Source organism: Bufo gargarizans, chromosome 9, assembly GCF_014858855.1.
Source record: "Bufo gargarizans isolate SCDJY-AF-19 chromosome 9, ASM1485885v1, whole genome shotgun sequence".
Taxonomy (NCBI): Eukaryota; Metazoa; Chordata; class Amphibia; order Anura; family Bufonidae; genus Bufo; species Bufo gargarizans.
Window position 1 is genome coordinate 35,606,089 of NC_058088.1, and position 23,825 is coordinate 35,629,913.

At 45.2% G+C, this 23,825-nt stretch overlaps 1 protein-coding gene across 1 annotated transcript; it reads left to right on the forward strand.

The window, feature by feature from the left end:
* Nucleotides 1-400: 400 nt before the first annotated feature.
* LOC122919653 (protein FAM162B-like) lies at nucleotides 401-23,552 on the forward strand. The gene is made up of 4 exons (XM_044268805.1): nucleotides 401-629; nucleotides 6,565-6,670; nucleotides 6,984-7,092; nucleotides 23,151-23,552. Exons 1-4 carry the CDS (start codon nucleotides 479-481, stop codon nucleotides 23,253-23,255), a joined length of 471 nt encoding a protein of 156 aa, XP_044124740.1. The 5' UTR covers nucleotides 401-478; the 3' UTR covers nucleotides 23,256-23,552.
* The last annotated feature ends 273 nt before the right edge of the window (nucleotides 23,553-23,825 follow it).

A 23,825-nucleotide genomic window follows, 5' to 3' on the forward strand; every position in this document is an offset into this window, starting at 1 on the left:
CATGAAGGCCTACCCTTATGGTAAACCTATAGTCCGGCCTTACTGGAGAGAGAGAGTGAAATTGTGTGCTAATAAAGAGATGAGGTTTCTATGAGGGTGTGCTAATTTATGAACTGGACACGCAGTTGAAGATTACTAAACATGCATGCTCCTCACAAATGGGCTCTTCTTTAATTACTGTACCTTCAGACAGACAATGTTTTCTGTCCTGAGGCAGATGACAAGCTGTGTACGTGCCATTTGTCTTATGCAGGCTATAAAAAAGCAGCAGCTGTGTGAGCCTGTACAGACTTCAGACAATCGAAGCTGTCACTCTGACTAAGGTAAAAGGTGCAGCCAGTGAGATTAGTGCCTCTATACTTCCTGAAGTGACGTTCACCACACTGCATTCCTAGTGAGCAGAAAGGAGTGCAGCCTGCAGAGAACCTGGCTCAGTTGGTTACAGCGGCCTAGCAGGAACCATTCCACTGTAGACACAATGTCAAGACTGATTTCTGTCTCTTTAAGATCCCTAGTGAGAGGTGTCTGTGCTCCAAGGACTAATGCAAGGGACAACCTGCACACAAGGTCATACTGCCAGAATGCCAATCCTGCCAAACCCAGCGTAACTAAAAACCAAGACTATGCTGGTAAGTACAATAACGGAATTCAAGAGGGGCCTGGATGTATTTCTGGAGTGTAATAATATTACAGGCTATAGCTACTAGAGAGGGGTCGTTGATCCAGGGAGTTATTCTGATTGCCTGATTGGAGTCGGGAAGGAATTTTTTCTTCCCCTAAAGTGGGGAAAATTGGCTTCTACTGCACAGTTTTTTTTTTTTTTCTTCCTCTGGATCAACTTGCAGGATAACAGGCCGAACTGGATAGACAGATGTCTTTTTTCGGCCTTATGTACTATGTTACTATGTTACTAGGTGTGGGGAAAATGCGCATGGATAATGTCTGCTAATCTAGTATATACCATCATCATGTAGAGTGATTTGTAGCTTATAGGAAGTATATTTAAGAGGCAATGTGTAAAACCAACTTCATGGTTATTTAGGATGGGGCTACAGGGTGACAAGAAGATCCTGCAGCATCACATCTAGTGACTGTCAATAGGGTGGTGATGCAATTATCGCAGAAAATCTAGAGCTCCTGGATTTTGCATCGCTGGTGAATAGTCGCACATGACCTTGCATTCACAGCCTCAGATAGAAGTCGCATGCGACTACAATTAGGCTACTTTCACTCTAGCGTTTTACTGTGAGCTGTCCGCATCCTATCCGTCCCCATAGAGAATGAATGGGTCCGCACCCGTTCCGCAAAATTGTGGAACGGATGAAGACCCATTTGCGGACGTGTGAATGAACCCTTAGGCCGGATTCATGTGACCATTTTGTTTTCCATTCTTCTGATCCGTCAGAACAGAAAAATCAAATAAAAATGCATGGAGGACTTTTTCTCCTGTCAAAACGAAGAGACAAAAACAGATGCAAAACGACCACAAAAAAAAGCTCAAAATAACCCATGTTATTTAATTATTATTATTTCCTGATGGATGAGAAAAACGGAAAACAAAACGATAATGTGATCCCGGCCTTACCTGCGACTTTTCTGTGATTTAGTTGTTATTGTCGACATTGATTGCAAAATATCCAGACCTGATGGATTTTGTGTTGCAAGTTGCACATGACTCTTAGGGTACGGCTACACGGCGACATGGTGCGCAACATTTCATATGATGACTATCAATAGTGTTACAATGCGGCAGTCGCCGAAATCAAGACATGCTGGATTTGGTGTTGCAGGTCACATGTCACGTGCAACTTCTCATCTATTGGCTTTAATGGAAGCTGCATACGCCAAGTGACTCGCCAGAAATTTGCCCTTTTTTAACAGTCAAATCACAGTTCTAAAATAGTGCAAGTAACACATATTTTTCTGTCGTGCAACTTTTCTGCAACTTGGACTGACGCACATATGTCACCGTGTAACCATACCATTAGGCTGGGGCTATACGGCGACAAAAAGAGACTTGCATTGAAGTCAATGGAGTTAAATTCGCCTGTGACCTGTGACACAAAATCCATCAGGTCTGGATTTTTATACCATGTCACATTGCGACGTTGCGATAATCAAATGCCATAAAAAAAGTCATACAGTAGCCCCAACCTTACTCTATTGCCTGCAGCTTTTCTGTGAATTGTCTGTTTTTACAGCCGAATCACAGCTGTAAACTTAGTTCTGAAGGAGTGCATTGTTTTTAACCCATTCACTGCTAGAGGTTTTGAGTAGTATTCATACTTTTGACATCCACAGAAAAAAATTAATAAATAAAAAACTTCTATTACACACACATATCCACATAAAGATGATACCTTGCACAACGCAGCTGCGGACATTCCGCCTGTGCAGCCGTTTAGGCTGCGCAGGGGCCGAGTGTGTGAGGTGGGCCATTTTTGACCGGCAGCAGGGCAGCAGAAGTGATGATGAGCGGTTCCATTGTGGAAGCGCTCATCTCTATATTCATCTGTATCGCCGTCCTCAGGACAGCAATACAGATGAATGGTGCGGCAGGGCAGGGGAGAGGTGTCTCCCTTGCCCGTTCCACTGATAGACTGCAGGCCTAGTGCCTGGAGCTATCAGAGGCTGGTGCAGGCGGCGCGATGATGTCATCGCGCTGCCTGAGCCAAGCAGCGCGGGACACAGGCTGGAAGAGGCCTACATCACATAACTGAAAGCAGCATGGAGGTAAGTATGTGAGTTTATTGTTTTCATTATTTTTAGTATAGTATAGTGTGGCAAGAAGGGGGGTTTTGGGGCCCTATACACTGGCACATTATGGGGGGCACTATATAAAAGAGGGAGCACTTTAGGGGCCCTATATACTGGCACATTATGGGGGGCACTATGGAGAAGTGGGGGAAGGAGCACTTTGGGGGCCTTATATACTGGCACATTATGGGGGCACTATGGAGAAGGGGGAGAGGAGCACTATGGGGGCATCTACTGGGGGCCCTATATACTGGCACATATTATGGGGGGCATCTACTGGGGCCCTATATACTGAAACATCATGGGGGGCACTATGGAGAAGTGGGGAGAAAGTAGCACTATGGGGGAATCTACTGGGGGCCCTATATACTGGTACACATTATGGGGGGCACTATGGAGAAGTGGGGGGAAAGGAGCACTAAGGGGGCATCTACTGGGGGCCCTATATATTGGCACGCATTATAGAGGGGCACTACGGCGAAGTGGAGGAAAAGAGCATTATGGAGGCATCTATGTGAGGCAGGCTATAGGGGCATTTTATACTGGTACATTATGGAGGGCACTATGGGGACAGGAAAGGAGCACTATGGTGGCATCTTCTGGGGGTGCTATATAGGAGTATTTTATACTGGTACAAATTATAAGGGCACTATGGGTACCTAAGCTCAACTGGTGGCACTAATTGTTTTTTGTAGTGGCACACAGTACGGGTCATTGGAGCACATGAGGGTACTCTGGGTGTAGCGACCGGGTCCGCAGGGGCAACATTTGAGGCACGGTGGGACGATGGGGGTAGTAGTTAATTTAATCACGGTTAGCCTCCCTGGGCCGGCGTGCAGTGATGGGAAGGACGGCACCAGTTTCTTCGGGGCACTCTCTGTTTGTCCAGGGAATCCCGCCAGATGGTGTTTGAGGTGCCCTAAGTGGAAGGGTCTTTTGTTAAGGTGCCTTGGCGGCAGGGTCCCTGGTGTTCGGGACGCCAGCACCGTTAGGTGCAAAAGAAAAGTGATAAACTGTGTCCAGACCTTGCATGAAGTTCAATAGCAGCTTTATTTGAATAAACGTTTCTCCAACTGTTTATAGACTATCTTGGCTCCAGCAAGCGTTACCATTAACCCTGGCAAGCAAACATACTCGAATCTGCTACATCTGTTGCTCTCTGGCTCTGCTGTGCTGACAATCTCAAATGGAATCTTTGCTTTCTGCTTTAGGCTGCAACTTCTCTCTCTGTAGTCTGACTCTAGCTTAATCGAGGGCAATTTTCCTCCTGGCTGATGATGCTCCAAGCTGTGGCCTCCATTTCAAGCAGAGCTGAAGGTGCTCTAACTGGCTTAGGCAGGACACGTCCAGGAGGGACGTGGATCTGCTTCCTCCCTTGGCAGGGGGTGACTCTCAACTCACTCTAACTAACTAGTCTCCTCCTCTCCTTAGAGAGGGTTTAGAATAGAAAGAAGGGCTCCATTCTCTGCAACCTTAGCACTGCCATGTTTGCTGCCATCTCTGGTGAATCAGGCACATTACATCTGAACATAACCTTTACCTTAATAACTTGCCTTAGAGTCATCAGTACAGTTCATTTATATGGTAAAGATGATAATCCAAATAATATCTCTGTAATCCTAGTAACAGGCTTGACAATGGGTTTCTTAAGATTGTCCTTCAGTAGGCAGGAAAGGTTCTTTCTTCTATCTGTCTACACTATGTCCACACTCTAGCAACCAGGTACTGGATATAATAACTTCTTACTTGTTGTTAGCAATCCACAGGGCGGTCTCCCTAACGGCAGGCAAAAACCTCTGCTCAATTCTTTGTATAGGATGCTTTTATAAACTCTGGTCCACAATGTCCATAGAGGAATGTGGTAATAGACAACTTTGCGCCTAGTCGTCCGGCTGTGTCTAGACGCTTTTAGGCTTCTACCGCTCACTGGTGCTGTGGAGTCCATAAACTAATGCTGCTTCTATCTCCACTAGACTTGCTCTATAGTTGCTCTTTGGTCCATGCTAGGTAGCTGTAAGGAATATGTCCACACTCCCTCAGCTTGATCAGGGCCAAGGGGCTAAAGTGGCAGCTATATATTGGACTTGTGTTGTTCCACACCTTCATTAACTTCCTACCTTCTCCTTTACTGTTCTACTTCCTTTCTGTTCTTTTCAGTATTAGCAAACCCTCATCTCTCTCGCTCTCTCTCTCTCTCTCTCTCTCTCTCTATATATATATAGCACCACCTATGCGTAAATAGATGTAATGACACTAAAACAGCCTGCTATGAGGAATTACCACTTGATACAACAATACATTTGGTATACATATGCCCAAAGTTATACAGGGCCCAAAACCATTACTAAGTGGGACACTGCATGGTGACATTGGCGCTACTGGGGACACTAAGAGGAGGATTTTTTTTTTTTTACTGCCACACAACGGGGCATTTTTTGTACTGGCGCACATTTTAAGGGGGTGTTTTTCTACTGTCACACATTATAAAGATAATTATTACTACCGGGGCATTATGGTGGGCTTTATTAGAACTGGAGTACTATGGGAGCATTATTACTTGTGGGACACAATTACTGTTGGGGGCCCTGTAAGAGCATTATTACTACTAAATGCACTCTGGCAGAGAATTATTACTATTGTTGGGACTTTGGGAGCACTATTACTGTGGGGAGCACCCTGGCACAGTATTAGCTTATAACAATTCTTTTTGGGGACATTATGGTTACACTATTAGTGTCAGGGGCACTATTTGCTGGGTGCTGTTATTTTTAGGGCATTGTGTTCCAATAATTATTGAAGGGGGCACTCTCTGTGTGTAACTAGTATTTTCAGGGGGTTTATCTTGTTTCTGCAGTATAGTTTTGGGGAGCACAGCGTCTCAGTATTGGGGGTGGCAGGATGGGATGTTGAGAAGGTGGGAGGATGATGGAAAAGTAGGAAACTAAGATGTCTGTCAAACTCTGCAGAGACGTGAGATGGCTGAAAGAAATCATCATGGTGGTCTGGTTTGAATGGAGAAGATGAAGAAAGAGAACATCTACATATAAGGAGAGGTCACTGGGTGTAAGAGGTATGTGGCGCTGTATTAGGTTACTTTCACATCTGTGTTAGTAATTCTGGCAGGCTGTTCTAGCTGAGAACAGCCTGCCGGAATTCCCTGCATCTGGCACTGCTGGATGCAGACAGAATGCCCGCCGGCCCCATTAACTATAATGGGGTATGGGAGAGATCCGGCCACAATCTGGCAAAAATGCTGAGAATCAGCAGGACACAAACTGCTGCATGCTGTGGTTTGTGTCCTGCCGATTCCTTGCAATTTCTGCCGAATTAGGTGGCCGGATCGTACTGCCACAGGTGCAAAAGTAGCCTTACCCTCTATGTATTGCTGTATGAAATGTTAGGATGGAATAGGTTAGGTTGAGAATTTGGCATGGGGGGTGGGGGGCGCAGGCACATTTTTTGCACAGGGGCCCTCTGCTGTCTGTGTCAACCCCTGGTACAACGTAAAGTGTGACACAGTGCTTTACACTCATAAGCATCTTCAGGCAAAGTGTAATGCTTAAAGGGGCTGTGCATCTTTGCCCTTTTTGGGCATATTTACCTGATTCCCGCCACTTGCTACTTGCTACTTCTCTCCCCTGACTCATCTACTCCGCAGCACTCCCAGGATGTCAACTTCCATTTTGACTCCTCTGCAGCCAACCACTGGTCACAGCAGTGTCCTGTCCAGTGTCACGTTACGCAAAGGAAGCAGGTCACCTGTTTTGTAACTATTATGTTTATTTATTCATTTCTTTATGTATTCAGGCCATTATCTGTATAGAAATGAGAGAAGACCAACAGACTTTGATAAGAAGGTGCTAGTGTGGTCCGGGCGTTTCAAGAAACAGGAAGAAATACCAGAATTTGTCTCGTGAGTATTGTTGTTGTTTCCCAGAGCTTCTAAATGAAGATGGAGAGTTTCATCCACAAATTTGATGTTCCTAGTTTTAGGGTACATTCACATGACTGAAAAAAAAGGACATATATATAGTGTCCCCAGACCCCACATCACCCGACCCCAGCCATTATAATGCCAGCAAATTAAAAAGATAAATAAAATACAATACTCACCTCACCACAGGCACTCCCCCGAACACTCACTCCCGACTGGGAGTGGCAGGACCTGATGCTCCAAACTCACTTGGCCAGTATGCAGTGCTGAAATTTTTTTGTGTTTTTTCTAGGTGGGAGGTAATTTCAGCTGCGCGAAGCAATATCCGGATTAAGATCTGCACGGGGATGATAATTTTCACCATTGTTGGATGTATTTTTATGGTGCGATCTGGAAAGAAGGTTAGTGCTCGAAACAAGTTATTCACTTTTGATTTTTCTTTTCTTTTACAATTAAAATACAACAAATAACTGTGGTAATAATAATAATAATAATAATAATAATAATGAAAAAAATCAAATAAAGATTTTAGAAAAAAGGTTTAAAATGAAAAATAGTAAAAAAAGTAAAGAAATGTAACCTTCAAATTCCCCACGTTAGTGAAAAAATGGAAACAATGCAATACATTATTATTAATAATAATAATAATAAAAATCAAATAAAGATTTTAGAAAATGGTTTAAAATCAAAAATAGTAAAAAAAAAAAAGTAACCTTCAGATTCCCCACGTTAGTGAAAAAATTAAAAACATATTTGATATCACCACATTCGAAATGGTGCATATAATAAATTTTAAAATGTTATTTATACTGCACAGCGAATGTTGAAAAAATAATCTCCAAAACATGGCGTAATTGTCACTATTTGCCGCCTAAAAAGTTATAAAAGCTAATCAACTAGTTTTGTGTGGGCCAAAATGGTACTTTGGAATATGACTTGTGGAATAAAAACACTAACCCTAGAAGTAAAAGCTCTTAGAAAGTGTCAATGCAAATATACTGTAAATGTTATAGATGTAGAAGATTTAGTTCTAGTGTCATTTATACTTTACAATAAATGGAGTAAAAAAATAAAACTTAAAAAATTGCAAAAATGATGTGATTTTTTTTCTCTTGAGCTTAACAAGGGCCAAAAAACTTGTGATGTCATCATATGTGGTGGAGCATGACTATTCTGACTCTGATTGTTGTAATAGCGATTTATCCCTAGTGAGACCTCTATGCCTGGCCTGTATAAGCAGATATAACCACTACGGACAATCCTTATCAGATAGCTTGAACTCACCAACACCGAGTTTATCAGTGTAAGTTGCTTTATTCTGTAAGCCAGATAACAGTACAGCAGAACAGATGGATTCCGGTATTGTGCGGTCATAAGATGATGCTTATGTAAGCTTGCATGAGAATACATGTGTACCTGTGCAAATCCCTGGAGCAATATGAAGAAACAGGAAGTGAGGTACACAGAAGAAGACTTGAAGTAATGAAATTAATGACATATATCATGAATAGAGTTGAGCGAACACCTGGATGTTCGGGTTCGAGAAGTTCGGCCGAACATCCCGGAAATGTTCGGGTTCGGGATCCGAACCCGATCCGAACTTCGTCCCGAGCCCGAACCCCATTGAAGTCAATGGGGACCCGAACTTTTCGGCACTAAAAAGGCTGTAAAACAGCCCAGGAAAGAGCTAGAGGGCTGCAAAAGGCAGCAACATGTAGGTAAATCCCCTGCAAACAAATGTGGATAGGGAAATGAATTAAAATAAAAATTAAATAAATAAAAATTAACCAAAATCAATTGGAGAGAGGTTCCATAGCAGAGAATCTGGCTTCCCGTCACCCACCACTGGAACAGTCCATTCTCAGATATTTAGGCCCCGGCACCCAGGCAGAGGAGAGAGGTCCCGTAACAGAGAATATGTCTTCATGTCAGCAGAGAATTAGTCTGCATGTCATAGCAGAGAATGAGGCTTCACGTCAGCCACCACTGCAACAGTCCATTGGCATATATTTAGGCCCAGCACCCAGGCAGAGGAGGGAGGTCCCGTAACAGAGAATCTGTCTTCATGTCAGCAGAGAATTAGTCTGCATGTCATAGCAGAGAATGAGGCTTCACGTCAGCCACCACTGCAACAGTCCATTGGCATATATTTAGGCCCAGCACACACACAGGCAGAGGAGAGAGGTCCCGTAACAGAGAATCTGGCTTCATGTCAGCAGAGAATCAGTCTGCATGTCATAGCAGAGAATGAGGCTTCACGTCAGCCACCACTGCAACAGTCCATTGGCATATATTTAGGCCCAGCACACACACAGGCAGAGGAGAGAGGTCCCGTAACAGAGAATCTGTCTTCATGTCAGCAGAGAATCAGTCTGCATGTCATAGCAGAGAATGAGGCTTCACGTCAGCCACCACTGCAACAGTCCATTGGCATATATTTAGGCCCAGCACCCAGGCAGAAGAGGGAGGTCCCGTAACAGAGAATCTGTCTTCATGTCAGCAGAGAATTAGTCTGCATGTCATAGCAGAGAATGAGGCTTCACGTCAGCCACCACTGCAACAGTCCATTGGCATATATTTAGGCCCAGCACCCAGGCAGAGGAGGGAGGTCCCGTAACAGAGAATCTGTCTTCATGTCAGCAGAGAATTAGTCTGCATGTCATAGCAGAGAATGAGGCTTCACGTCAGCCACCACTGCAACAGTCCATTGGCATATATTTAGGCCCAGCACACACACAGGCAGAGGAGAGAGGTCCCGTAACAGAGAATCTGGCTTCATGTCAGCAGAGAATCAGTCTGCATGTCATAGCAGAGAATGAGGCTTCACGTCAGCCACCACTGCAACAGTCCATTGGCATATATTTAGGCCCAGCACACACACAGGCAGAGGAGAGAGGTCCCGTAACAGAGAATCTGTCTTCATGTCAGCAGAGAATCAGTCTGCATGTCATAGCAGAGAATGAGGCTTCACGTCAGCCACCACTGCAACAGTCCATTGGCATATATTTAGGCCCAGCACCCAGGCAGAGGAGGGAGGTCCCGTAACAGAGAATCTGTCTTCATGTCAGCAGAGAATTAGTCTGCATGTCATAGCAGAGAATGAGGCTTCACGTCAGCCACCACTGCAACAGTCCATTGGCATATATTTAGGCCCAGCACCCAGGCAGAGGAGGGAGGTCCCGTAACAGAGAATCTGTCTTCATGTCAGCAGAGAATTAGTCTGCATGTCATAGCAGAGAATGAGGCTTCACGTCAGCCACCACTGCAACAGTCCATTGGCATATATTTAGGCCCAGCACACACACAGGCAGAGGAGAGAGGTCCTGTAACAGAGAATCTGGCTTCATGTCAGCAGAGAATCAGTCTGCATGTCATAGCAGAGAATGAGGCTTCACGTCAGCCACCACTGCAACAGTCCATTGGCATATATTTAGGCCCAGCACACACACAGGCAGAGGAGAGAGGTCCCGTAACAGAGGATCTGGCTTCATGTCAGCAGAGAATCAGTCTGCATGTCATAGCAGAGAATCAGGCTTCACGTCAGCCACCACTGCAACAGTCCATTGTCATAAATTTAGGCCCAGCACCCAGGCAGAGGAGAGAGGTCCCGTAACAGACAATCTGGCTTCATGTCAGCAGAGAATTAGTCTGCATGTCATAGCAGAGAATGAGGCTTCACGTCAGCCACCACTGCAACAGTCCATTGGCATATATTTAGGCCTAGCACACAGGCAGAGGAGAGAGGTCCCGTAACAGACAATCTGGCTTCATGTCAGCAGAGAATCAGTCTGCATGTCATAGCAGAGAATGAGGCTTCACGTCACCCACCACTGCAACAGTCCATTGGCATATATTTAGGCCTAGCACACAGGCAGAGCAGAGAGGTCCCGTAACAGACAATCTGGCTTCATGACAGCAGAGAATCAGTCTGCATGTCATAGCAGAGAATGAGGCTTCACGTCACCCACCACTGCAACAGTCCATTGGCATATATTTAGGCCTAGCACACAGGCAGAGCAGAGAGGTCCCGTAACAGACGATCTGGCTTCATGTCAGCAGAGAATCAGTCTGCATGTCATAGCAGAGAATGAGGCTTCACGTCACCCACCACTGCAACAGTCCATTGGCATATATTTAGGCCTAGCACACAGGCAGAGCAGAGAGGTCCCGTAACAGACAATCTGGCTTCATGTCAGCAGAGAATCAGTCTGCATGTCATAGCAGAGAATCAGGCTTCACGTCAGCCACCACTGCAACAGTCCATTGTCATAAATTTAGGCCCAGCACCCAGGCAGAGGAGAGAGGTCCCGTAACAGACAATCTGGCTTCATGTCAGCAGAGAATTAGTCTGCATGTCATAGCAGAGAATCAGGCTTCATGTCAGCCACCACTGCAACAGTCCATTGGCATATATTTAGGCCTAGCACACAGGCAGAGGAGAGGTTCATTCAACTTTGGGTAGCCTCGCAATATAATGGTAAAATGAAAATAAAAATAGGATTGAATGAGGAAGTGCCCTGGAGTCCAATAATATATGGTTATGGGGAGGTAGTTAATGTCTAATCTGGACAAGGGACGGACAGGTCCTGTGGGATCCATGCCTGGTTCATTTTTATGAACGTCAGCTTGTCCACATTGGCTGTAGACAGGCGGCTGCGTTTGTCTGTAATGACGCCCCCTGCCGTGCTGAATACACGTTCAGACAAAACGCTGGCTGCCGGGCAGGCCAGCACCTCCAAGGCATAAAAGGCTAGCTCTGGCCACGTGGACAATTTAGAGACCCAGAAGTTGAATGGGGCCGAACCATCAGTCAGTACGTGGATTGGTGTGCACACGTACTGTTCCACCATGTTAGTGAAATGTTGCCTCCTGCTAACACGTTGCGTATCAGGTGGTGGTGCAGTTAGCTGTGGCGTGTTGACAAAAGTTTTCCACATCTCTGCCATGCTAACCCTGCCCTCAGAGGAGCTGGCCGTGACACAGCTGCCTTGGCGACCTCTTGCTCCTCCTCTGCCTTGGCCTTGGGCTTCCACTTGTTCCCCTGTGACATTTGGGAATGCTCTCAGTAGCGCGTCTACCAACGTGCGCTTGTACTCGCGCATCTTCCTATCACGCTCCAGTGCAGGAAGTAAGGTGGGCACATTGTCTTTGTAGCGTGGATCCAGCAGGGTGGCAACCCAGTAGTCCGCACAGGTTAAAATGTGGGCAACTCTGCTGTCGTTGCGCAGGCACTGCAGCATGTAGTCGCTCATGTGTGCCAGGCTGCCCAGGGGTAAGGACAAGCTGTCCTCTGTGGGAGGCGTATCGTCATCGTCCTGCCTTTCCCCCCAGCCACGCACCAGTGATGGACCCGAGCTGCGTTGGGTGCCACCCCGCTGTGACCATGCTTCATCCTCATCCTCCTCCACCTCCTCCTCATCCTCGTCCTCCTCGTCCTCCAGTAGTGGGCCCTGGCTGGCCACATTTGTACCTGGCCTCTGCTGTTGCCAAAAACCTCCCTCTGAGTCACTTCGAAGAGACTGGCCTGAAAGTGCTAAAAATGACCCCTCTTCCTCCTCCTCCTCCTCCTCCTCCTGGGCCACCTCCTCTTCCATCATCGCCCTAAGTGTTTTCTCAAGGAGACATAGAAGTGGTATTGTAACGCTGATAACGGTGTCATCGCCACTGGCCATGTTGGTGGAGTACTCGAAACAGCGCAACAGGGCACACAGGTCTCGCATGGAGGCCCAGTCATTGGTGGTGAAGTGGTGCTGTTCTGTAGTGCGACTGACCCGTGCGTGCTGCAGCTGAAACTCCACTATGGCCTGCTGCTGCTCGCACAGTCTGTCCAGCATGTGCAAGGTGGAGTTCCACCTGGTGGGCACGTCGCATATGAGGCGGTGAGCGGGAAGGCCGAAGTTACGCTGTAGCGCAGACAGGCGAGCAGCAGCAGGATGTGAACGCCGGAAGCGCGAACAGACGGCCCGCACTTTATGCAGCAGCTCTGACATGTCGGGGTAGTTGTGAATGAACTTCTGCACCACCAAATTCAGCACATGCGCCAAGCAAGGGATGTGCGTCAAATTGGCTAGTCCCAGAGCTGCAACGAGATTTCGCCCATTATCACACACCACCAGGCCGGGCTTGAGGCTCACCGGCAGCAACCACTCGTCGGTCTGTTGTTCAATACCCCGCCACAACTCCTGTGCGGTGTGGGGCCTGTCCCCCAAACATATGAGTTTCAGAATGGCCTGCTGACGTTTACCCCGGGCTGTGCTGAAGTTGGTGGTGAAGGTGTGTGGCTGACTGGATGAGCAGGTGGAAGAAGAGGAGGAGGAAGCCGAGAAGGAGGAGGTGGCAACAGGAGGCAAAGAATGTTGCCCTGCGATCCTTGGCGGCGGAAGGACGTGCGCCAAACAGCTCTCCGCCTGGGGCCCAGCTGCCACTACATTTACCCAGTGTGCAGTTAGGGAGATATAGCGTCCCTGGCCGTGCTTACTGGTCCACGTATCTGTGGTTAGGTGGACCTTGCTACAGATGGCGTTGTGCAGTGCACACTTGATTTTATCGGATACTTGGTTGTGCAGGGAAGGCACGGCTCTCTTGGAGAAGTAGTGCCGGCTGGGAACAACATACTGTGGGACAGCAAGCGACATGAGCTGTTTGAAGCTGTCTGTGTCCACCAGCCTAAATGACAGCATTTCATAGGCCAGTAGTTTAGAAATGCTGGCATTCAGGGCCAGGGATCGAGGGTGGCTAGGTGGGAATTTACGCTTTCTATCAAATGTTTGTGAGATGGAGAGCTGAACGCTGGCGTGTGACATGGTTGAGACGCTTGGTGACGGAGGTGGTGGTGGTGGTGTTGGTGGTACATCCCCTGTTTGCTGGGCGGCAGGTGCCAACGTTCCTCCAGAGGCGGAGGAAGAGGCCGAGGCGGCAGCAGCAGAATAGGCCGAGGCGGCAGCAGCAGAAGAGGTAGCAGGGGGAGCCTGAGTGACTTCCTTGGTTTTAAGGTGTTTACTCCACTGCAGTTCATGCTTTGCATGCAGGTGCCTGGTCATGCAGGTTGTGCTCAGGTTCAGAACGTTAATGCCTCGCTTCAGGCTCTGATGGCACAGCGTGCAAACCACTCGGGTCTTGTCGTCAGCACATTGTTTGAAGAAGTGCCATGCCAGGGAACTCCTTGAAGCTGCCTTTGGGGTGCTCGGTCCCAGATGGCGGCGGTCAGTAGCAGGCGGAGTCTCTTGGCGGCGGGTGTTCTGCTTTTGCCCACTGCTCCCTCTTTTGCTACGCTGTTGGCTCGGTCTCACCACTGCCTCTTCCTCCGAACTGTGAAAGTCAGTGGCACGACCTTCATTCCATGTGGGGTCTAGGACCTCATCGTCCCCTGCATCGTCTTCCACCCAGTCTTGATCCCTGACCTCCTGTTCAGTCTGCACACTGCAGAAAGACGCAGCAGTTGGCACCTGTGTTTCATCATCATCAGAGACATGCTGAGGTGGTATTCCCATGTCCTCATCATCAGGAAACATAAGTGGTTGTGCGTCAGTGCATTCTATGTCTTTCACCGCTGGGGAAGGGCTAGGTGGATGCCCTTGGGAAACCCTGCCAGCGGAGTCTTCAAACAGCATAAGAGACTGCTGCATAACTTGAGGCTGAGACAGTTTCCCTGGTATGCATGGGGGTGATGTGACAGACTGATGGGGTTGGTTTTCAGGCGCCATCTGTGCGCTTTCTGCAGAAGACTGGGTGGGAGATAATGTGAACGTGCTGGATCCACTGTCGGCCACCCAATTGACTAATGCCTGTACCTGCTCAGGCCTTACCATCCTTAGAACGGCATTGGGCCCCACCATATATCGCTGTAAATTCTGGCGGCTACTGGGACCTGAGGTAGTTGGTACACTAGGACGTGTGGATGTGGCAGAACGGCCACGTCCTCTCCCAGCACCAGAGGGTCCACTAACACCACCACGACCATGTCCACGTCCGCGTCCCTTACTAGATGTTTTTCTCATTGTTATGGTTCACCACAACAACAAATATATTATTTGGCCCAATGTATTGTATTCAAATTCAGCGGGATATAAATTTGAGGCCTAGTATTTAGGCGCTGGGTGACCGGTATGGATTTAGTGACAGAATTAGACTTGGAAATGCACAGAAGCGTGTGTGTGTGAAGTTATTCTGAATGACCCAATGTGCACCTTGAATATTATATACCCTTTTAGGGATAGATTTCAAATAGCTCTGATATAGCAGAAACCACTAAATTATGAAATTGCTAAATTGGGAATTGTATTTCAACCCAGAACAAAAAATGTGCTTTGACGGACACTAAATAACTTTCCCAGCCACAACAGGACAGCGTTAACGAGAGATTTAGCAGGATATAAATTTGAGGCCTAGTATTTAGGCGCTGGGTGACAGGTATGGGTTTAGTGACAGAATTAGACTTGGAAATACACAGTAGCGTGTGTGTGTGAAGTTATTCTGAATGACCCAATGTGCACCTTGAATATTATATACCCTTTTAGGGATAGATTTCAAATAGCTCTGATATAGCAGAAACCACTAAATTATGAAATTGCTAAATTGGGAATTGTATTTCAACCCAGAACAAGAAATGTGCTTGAACGGACACTAAATAACTCGCCCAGCTACAGCACTAAGGACAGATTTAGCTGGATATAAATTTGAGGCCTAGTATTTAGGCGCTGGGTGACAGGTATGGGTTTAGTGACAGAATTAGACTTGGAAATGCACAGTAGCGGGTGTGTGAAGTTATTCTGAATGTCCCTATGTGCACCTTCAATATGATCTACCCTTTTAGGGATAGATTTCAAATAGCTCTGATATAGCAGAAACCACTAAATTATGAAATTGCTAAATTGGGAATTGTATTTCAACCCAGAACAAGAAATGTGCTTGAACGGACACTAAATAACTCGCCCAGCTACAGCACTAACGACAGATTTAGCTGGATATGAATTTGAGGCCTAGTATTTAGGCGCTGGGTGACAGGTATGGGTTTAGTGACAGAATTAGACTTGGAAATGCACAGTAGCGGGTGTGTGAAGTTATTCTGAATGACCCTATGTGCACCTTGAATATTATATACCCTTTTAGGGATAGATTTCAAATAGCTCTGATACAGCAGAAACCACTAAATTTTTAAATTGCTAAATTGGGAATTGTATTTCAACCCAGAACAAAAAATGTGCTTTGACGGACACTAAATAACTTTCCCAGCCACAACAGGACAGCGGTAACGAGAGATTTAGCGGGATATAAATTTGAGGCCTAGTATTTAGGCGCTGGGTGACCGGTATGGATTTAGTGACAGAATTAGACTGGGATATGGCCAAAAAATAACCACACTATTGCTGGTTAAATGCACTTGGTGATGGGCGCAGCTTGCCCCTGATGTAGTATATGGCCAAAAAATGAACAGACTATTGCTGGTTAAATGCACTTGGTGTCACAGCTTGACCAACCACACTACTGAGGGTTAAATGCACTTGGTGACGGGCGCAGCTTGCCCCTGATGTAGTATATGGCCAAAAAATGAACAGACTATTGCTGGTTAAATGCACTTGGTGACGGGCGCAGCTTGCCCCTGATTTAGTATATGGCCAAAAAATGAACAGACTATTGCTGGTTAAATGCACTTGGTGTGATAGCTTGACCAACCACACTACTGAGGGTTAAATGCACTTGGTGACGGGCGCAGCTTGCCCCTGATGTAGTATATGGCCAAAAAATAAACAGACTATTGCTGGTTAAATGCACTTGGTGTGACAGCTTCACCCTGATGTAGGCTTTAGCCAAAAAACAAACGCACCATTGAGGGTTAAATGCACTTGGTGACAGGCGCAGCTTGCCCCTGATGTAGTATATGGCCAAAAAATAAACAGACTATTGCTGGTTAAATGCACTTGGTGTGACAGCTTCACCCTGATGTAGGCTTTAGCCAAAAAACAACCACACCATTGAGGGTTAAATGCACTTGGTCGCAGCTTGTGCTGGCGCACCACAAGACACAAAATGGCCGCCGATCACCCCAGAAAAATGTGACTGACAAACGGTCTGGGCAGCCTAAAAACAGTGAGCAATTGAGGATCAGCAGCTCAATGATCCACAGCTGCAGATCGATCAGTTAATCAAGTCCTTTGGAGGAGTTAATCTGCCTAATCTCGCCCTACTGTCGCAGCCGCAACCTCTCCCTACGCTAATCAGAGCAGAGTGACGGGCGGCGCTATGTGACTCCAGCTTAAATAGAGGCTGGGTCACATGGTGCTCAGGCCAATCACAGCCATGCCAATAGTAGGCATGGCTGTGATGGCCTCTTGGGGCAAGTAGTATGACGCTTGTTGATTGGCTGCTTTGCAGCCTTTCAAAAAGCGCCAAGAAAGCGTCACAAAAGCGCGAAGAAAGCGACGAACACCGAACCCGAACCCGGACTTTTACGAAAATGTCCGGGTTCGGGTCCGTGTCACGGACACCCCAAAATTCGGTACGAACCCGAACTATACAGTTCGAGTTCGCTCATCCCTAATCATGAACAGAAAAATAAGTGCATTACCAAAAACGGCCACTAGATGGGAGCATATAACCAAATATAGAATATATGAATGGTTCAATGAAATAAAATATATAGATTTTAACTGCGTAGCAGCACACTCCCCATCTGGCATTGAAAATGTCACTATTTAAACCATAACGGTAGTTATATCATTGCAAATAAACAACTTTGCTTGATGTCCGAGGACCTGAAAAACATAAAGAGAACAGGCATATAATGCAACAACTAAAATGTAAGGCTTCAAGTGTATAATTAAAGTTTAAACACTTGCTTGAAGTTTTAAGTAGGATTCAGCAACCTAGGCAAATAAGTTCATTCTCCAAAGGGCAAGAGCAGAACAAGTTCCCTTATAGGCCTGATAAAAGTCTTTACAGTCCCTTGTCTTGCGTACAAGCCTTATCCACTTGGAAAAACTTTCAAAGCGTTGACAGCCCAATACAAGTCTTTGTTCAGTTCTGGTGGCGAGGGTTGTGATGAATCTCTGGATCTTTGTCAGGTTCTAGAAGACCGAAGACGTCAGACGTGGTCTCTTCTGTGTGATCCAGCGGGAATTCAGGACCTGTTAACCAGGAAGAATTTGCAAATACACTTGTAGACACTGGCCTAGTAGCATGATCTGCAGGATTAATTTCAGATGGGACATAATGCAATTGTTCAGGTTTAGATGATTTCCTGATTCTTTCTACACGGTTTCTGACGTAGATTTAGAAATGTTTAGTCTGGTTGTATATGTAGCCCAGAACAACCTTACTGTCTGTGAAGAATTTGGTGTCATCTATCAGAATGTCTAGCTCGAGTAATATGAAATCTGCTATTTCTACAGCTAGCACAGTTCCACAAAGTTCAAGCCTAGGCTTAGGTGCTAACTTAGCTTTCCCAAACAGAAACCCTATGTGGATTTGATTAGAAGAGTCTCTCACTTGAGGTAGGCAACAGCCGCAATGGCCTCAGTGGATGCGCCTGAGAAGATGTGAAGCTCTTTTCTCCGGCTCGTAGCAAGGGAAGCTGAGCTGTAGCAGCGTGGTATATGGATTTCATCTAAGGAGTGTAGAGATTGCTTCCAGGACTCCCACTTTGAAAGCTTGTCAGATGGCAGTGGAGCATCTCAATCTTTAATAGACTCTGAGCGCTATCTAAATAAGGCTTTACTTTGTATGGTGATGGGAGCCACAAATCCCATTGGATTGTATAGGCTGCTTACCACTGACAGAACAGCACGCTTGGTAAATGGCTTGTCTGTAGAGCTGACTTGAAAGCTGAAAGTGTCCTTTGATAATTCCCACCATGGGCCAAGACTTCTCTGTATAGGTAGCATGTCCATTCCCAGATTTAAGTCCTTAAACCCTGTGGCATGATCGCCAGGTTGAAAGGCTTTCATAACAGCAACACTATTTGAGGCAATTTTGTGTAGTCTGAGTTTAGCCTCAGAAAGCATACCTTCTGACCTTTGGAGCAGGTCTATGGCTTCCTTGTCTCTAGGTAAAGACTTAAGTCCATCGTCAACATAAAAGTCTCTCTCAACGAAGTGCCCATCATCCGCGCAATACTCCTTTTCTCCATCAATGGCAGTCCTTCATAAACCGTTGCAACAGCAGGTGAGGGACTATTTCCGAAAACATGTACTTTCATGTGCCATTCAATAATCTCATTGTCCATGTTGTTGTTACGGTGCCACAGAAACCTTAGGAAGTTCCTATGGTCTTTGCGTACAATGAAGCAATGAAACATCTGTTCAATATCAGCAGTTATGGTTCTCTTCTAAATCTCATAAGTACACCTACAAGGTTGTTGGTTAGGTTTGGGCCAGTGAGAAGAACATCGTTTAGGGATACACCTTGATGCTTGGCACTGGAATCAAATACTATCCTGATTTGTTTTGGCTTACGTGGATGATACACTCCAAAAAAGGGCAGATACCAGCAGTCATCGTGTCTTTAAAGTGGTGGCGCAGGTTCTGTGTGATCATTGTCAAAGATCCTTTTCATAACGGCGATGAAATGGTCCTTCATTTCAGGCCTGTTCCTTATTGTTCGTTGAAGTGTGACAAAACTGACATGCGGTGTGAGGTTCTGTCCCAGAGGTCTGACAGATTACTGGAGAACTCATCTCTAGTGGCTTCATAGTTTTCTCTGAGTTTATGTGTTGGTTTTATTGTACGTTTGGGTCTTACACTCTGTTCGGTAATATCTGCAGAATCTGCCTCCCTGTACATCTGCCGGTTCAGAGGCATGATGTATCTGCGTTGGTTCAGCCACAAAAGAGTGTTCGGAGCCTTGTCTAGACATTTTTTACGGTTTTATGAAAAATTGTACTGTCTCTTTAAGAAGACGAACAGCAGCTTTGACAATACAGGTAACACAGTGCAATGTAGAGAAACAGTTTTCAACATTCACTTGAAATGCAGTAAGCTTGTGCGACCATGTGCTTTCACAAGATGGCGGATGGCACTGAGCTTGATTGCAGATTAGGCACACACATATACACAGCAGGCTGTAGGAATTCTATGCATCGTTTGACTATTCTGACTCTGATTGTTGTAATAGCGATTGATCCCTAGTGAGACCTCTATGCCTCGCCTATATAAGCAGATATAACCACTGCGGACAATCCTTATCACATAGCTTGAACTCACCAACACCAAGTTTATCTGTGTAAGTTGCTCTATTCTGCAAGGCAGATAACAGAGTACAGCAGAACAGAGGTATTCCGGTATTATGCTTTTATAAGCTTACATAAGAATACTAGATGGGAGCATATAACCAAATATATAATATAATATAATATAATATAAACTATATAGATTTTTACTGCGTAGCAGCACAATGACATCATTCATCATCTTCTACCCAACCATGAACTATAAAGTTTGATGAAAGAGGACCAATGGTTTCTTGCTATTTTTGATTATGAATAAAAATGTTAGAGCAGACAGGGACATTATATAAAATAGCGAGCTTTAAACAACCTAAATAGCATACAGCACCAACTGTTTGGTGGCTACTACATCTGGACAGTACCAGCTGCTGCAATAAACATATTGGGTGTTGGTTTGCCAAGCAATGTAATGAAGGGAATAGGCCCCCCATGAAAAAAATCTCAAACAGTAGCAATGTAATGGAAATGGAAGGTGGTGAATTTGTAAAGGGAGCAGTGGTGTCATATGTCGTCATAGTATCCAGGTACCCCTTACAAAAAATTGGAAGATATTTTTTGTCCCTAAGTGGTATGTGTGGCTTCTCACTCTAGGATGGCAGAAGGAATCTGGAGGACACCGCTGTAACTTAAGCAAAGCAGTGTTTACTTACGTGGGGTGACACACTTACAGTTACAAAAGCCTTGGATAGGCAACAGCCTTAGGCTACATTCACACGATGGTATGTCTTTTGCGGTCTGCAAATTGTGGGTCCACAAAAAAAGCAGGTGTCTGTATGGCATCCGTTTTTTTTTTGTGGATCCATTGTAACAATGCCTATCCTTGTCCACAAAACGAGCTAGTATAGGAAATGTTCTATTTTGTTTGTGGGGCTATTAAATGGACATACGGATGCGGATAGCACATAGTGTTCTGTTCACATTTTTTGCGAACCCAATGAAATGAATGGATTCTAATTAGGGATGACCGGCCGAATTCTTATAAAACTTCGTTCCAATACTGTACTGAGCAGGAGCGCCGTACAGTATTAGAATGTATTGGCTCCGATGATTCGAAGTTATGGCTTCTCAAAGTCTCGCGAGACTTCGGGTAATAACTTCATAAATTAATTTGTACTGTAAAAAACATTTCCCGAACTCGGGTTTGGTTCCAAGGTACCACTTCGCGAAGCAATAACTTTGGCTCAACGGGCCAATACATTGTGGAATTCTGACACCCGGCCTTCTCAGCTTGATAAAAGGCACCAAAGTGGGCCTGAAACATCACAATAAGCAATAAATATAACTCTGAGATTGTACCACTGGTAAAATAAATGTTGAATTGAAGCTACGTGCTGTCTTTGGTGTGCTGTCTCCACACTATTGATACAAGTTATTTATAGACACCTTGGGTGGAAGGAGTCGGAGGGGACGTGCACCCACAAAAGCCACTGATAAGACGTGTGCTGAGGTCTTGTTATGACTTTACGGAGCTCCTGCTCTGTACAGTACTGGAACTAAGTTTCATGCGAATCGCCTTCAGATGTTTCATCCGAAGTTGATTCGCTCATCCCTAGTTCTAATCCAATCTGCAGAAATAACGGAATGGACACGGAAACAAAATACGTTCATGTGAATGTAGCCTTAGCGGCTACAGTCTCTCAATGAGGGCACAGGCTTAGTTACAGGCAGCAGGATAAACTGGTACACTGTCTCTTTAAGTGGCAACAAATACGAAACTGTTCTTTTAAGAAAGAACAACTCACTCTTTTCCTCTGACTTGTACTCCATGTAATCACTCAAAAACTGTATACAGTTATAGGGTGTTCCCCTTCTCTTCAGTGCAGTCTTTGCAATGTCCTTTACATCCTGCCCAAAGAATATGACTTCCTCAGATTGTTAGTATGCAGCCACAGTCTGCCTATGACATTATCATTATATTTTCTTGCCTTGGTCTTAATACCTGCGTAGTGTTTCATCCAGTATACATTTACCATTCCCTCACTGACATCTCACAGAAGCTTAAAGGCACAGTACATGGTATATCACATATCACACAACATGGCATATCACATTGGGGCAAGTGCTACTAGCGTGTTCTTGCAACAGTCACTTTACAGTTCAACTTGGCGGTATTGCCACTGCAACAGGGTCAAACAATAATCCATAACAACAGTTACTGTAAAAGAAAACGGGCTTCTTTGTAAAATGTACAATGCTGATTACCAGGCCTCTGACACATTCACCAGATCAATGTTTGTGAATAAATTATCAGAGATTACACCTGCCAATGCCTTAGAGGGGTTCCCTAGGAATTAGATAAGATGGCCTCCATCAACCTGTCCTAGTATAGGATTAGTATGGATTCTGTCCACTTGCAGTACTTTCATTGGCCCCCCGCCTTCAGGTTACGTTGCTGAGCTTTCCTGTCAGGCTTTTCAGTCTGACAGCATATCTTATCTACTGTCATTCCATTACTATCTACTATACAACAGTACAGTACTGCTCTACAGTACATAGTAATGATGCAGTCCTCCCTACGATATTCCATTATGGCCCTGCCACCTTATATAATTCCCAGAGAAACCCTTTAAGCCAATCATAGACTTTAGATATATGTTGGCAAAACCTGAAGATTTGGGGCACGATCTGCCAACCATCTATTGTGTATGGGGAACTCCTGACTCTCCCCTTGGGCAGATTTCAGCGGAGAGAAGAGTCAGGCATGTTGGGTTTCACCATGCCCAATTCTTTAGTTTTCAGGGAGATAAGCCACCCCTCTGAGATGTTCTCCCTTCTTCCATGATGAGTCAAGCATGCATATGTCTAGTGGGGATCAGAAGATGCAGCTGTTAGTCCAACACTCGTTTGGGCCAACAGTTATCTCAAGTATAAGGCCGGCTTAGGGTTGGACTGATCCACCAGTGTACCAGAGGAACCTCTGGTAGGCTCAAGCTTTGACAAAATATTGGACCCCTAATAATAAAGAGCTCCTAAGGTCCATCAGAAGACAATTTCATTTGGAGCTGACCTCAGAACCAATAACCAACAGATGTCCTATAAACAATATTGGTGATTAGTCCTGCATGTGCACTAATATCAAAATGTACATGTGCACATGTCAGGTATACACAAAGGGTGGGCCTTCAATATTATTTGCTCAGGTGGACCCAAGGAAATTCATTCCAACGCTGAGCCAGCTTTACTCTGTGTTCCCTCATGTAGAAAATTCTGTTAGTTACAATATTTTTGTACTTTCTCCAGGCTCTCAAGGAAGACAAAACACTGCTCCATATGAATATAGAAAAGAAAGCAAAGTGGAGAGAGGATGCAGCACAAGATCAATCTTCTTCATTCAAAAGTCATTAAGCAGAAGTTATTGAAGTTTTGTAACCTTTTCTTGTAGTTGCAATGCCTTTATGTATTTCATAGGAAGACTATAACTTTATTTTATGTCTGGGATTAGTTTGTCTAAATAAATATGTTTCCAGGTACAGCTTCTCTTTCCATCTCTTCAAGCCCTAGAGTAATTGTCAGTGTTGACCTTACTGTTCTCTGCTGTATTTTTAAGATGCCAAGAGTTGTTACTTGGTAGAGCACAGATCAATGTTGAAAGTTGCATATACCTGTAGATAAATATTCTTGACTTCCATTCCAGAGAACTGTGATATTTTGGAGACAGTTTCTGAAGCCTTTGGAATTTTAGACATTTTTAACTTAAAACCTTCTGTACTACTTTGCCTGGATGTAAAAATAAGATTACTTATACACAGGAAAATCTTATATGTTGGTATAATGTTATTTCTTGGTTTAAGGGAACCTGTCACTAGTATTATGCTGACTGAACTACAGATAGCTTGCAATTAAAATAAGCTACCTCATTACAGAGAAGTATGTTTTAATCTGAAATGCTACATAAGTTTGGCGACAATGGAGCTG

Excerpts from the sequence above, each read along its gene's own strand:
- LOC122919653 (XM_044268805.1), top strand. The coding sequence starts at position 479 with ATGTCAAGACTGATTTCTGTCTCTTTAAGATCCCTAGTGAGAGGTGTC. Across the intron at positions 6,671-6,983 it reads GAAATACCAGAATTTGTCTC|GTGGGAGGTAATTTCAGCTG; the intron begins GTGAGTATTGTT and ends TGTTTTTTCTAG. Across the intron at positions 7,093-23,150 it reads TGGTGCGATCTGGAAAGAAG|GCTCTCAAGGAAGACAAAAC; the intron begins GTTAGTGCTCGA and ends TACTTTCTCCAG.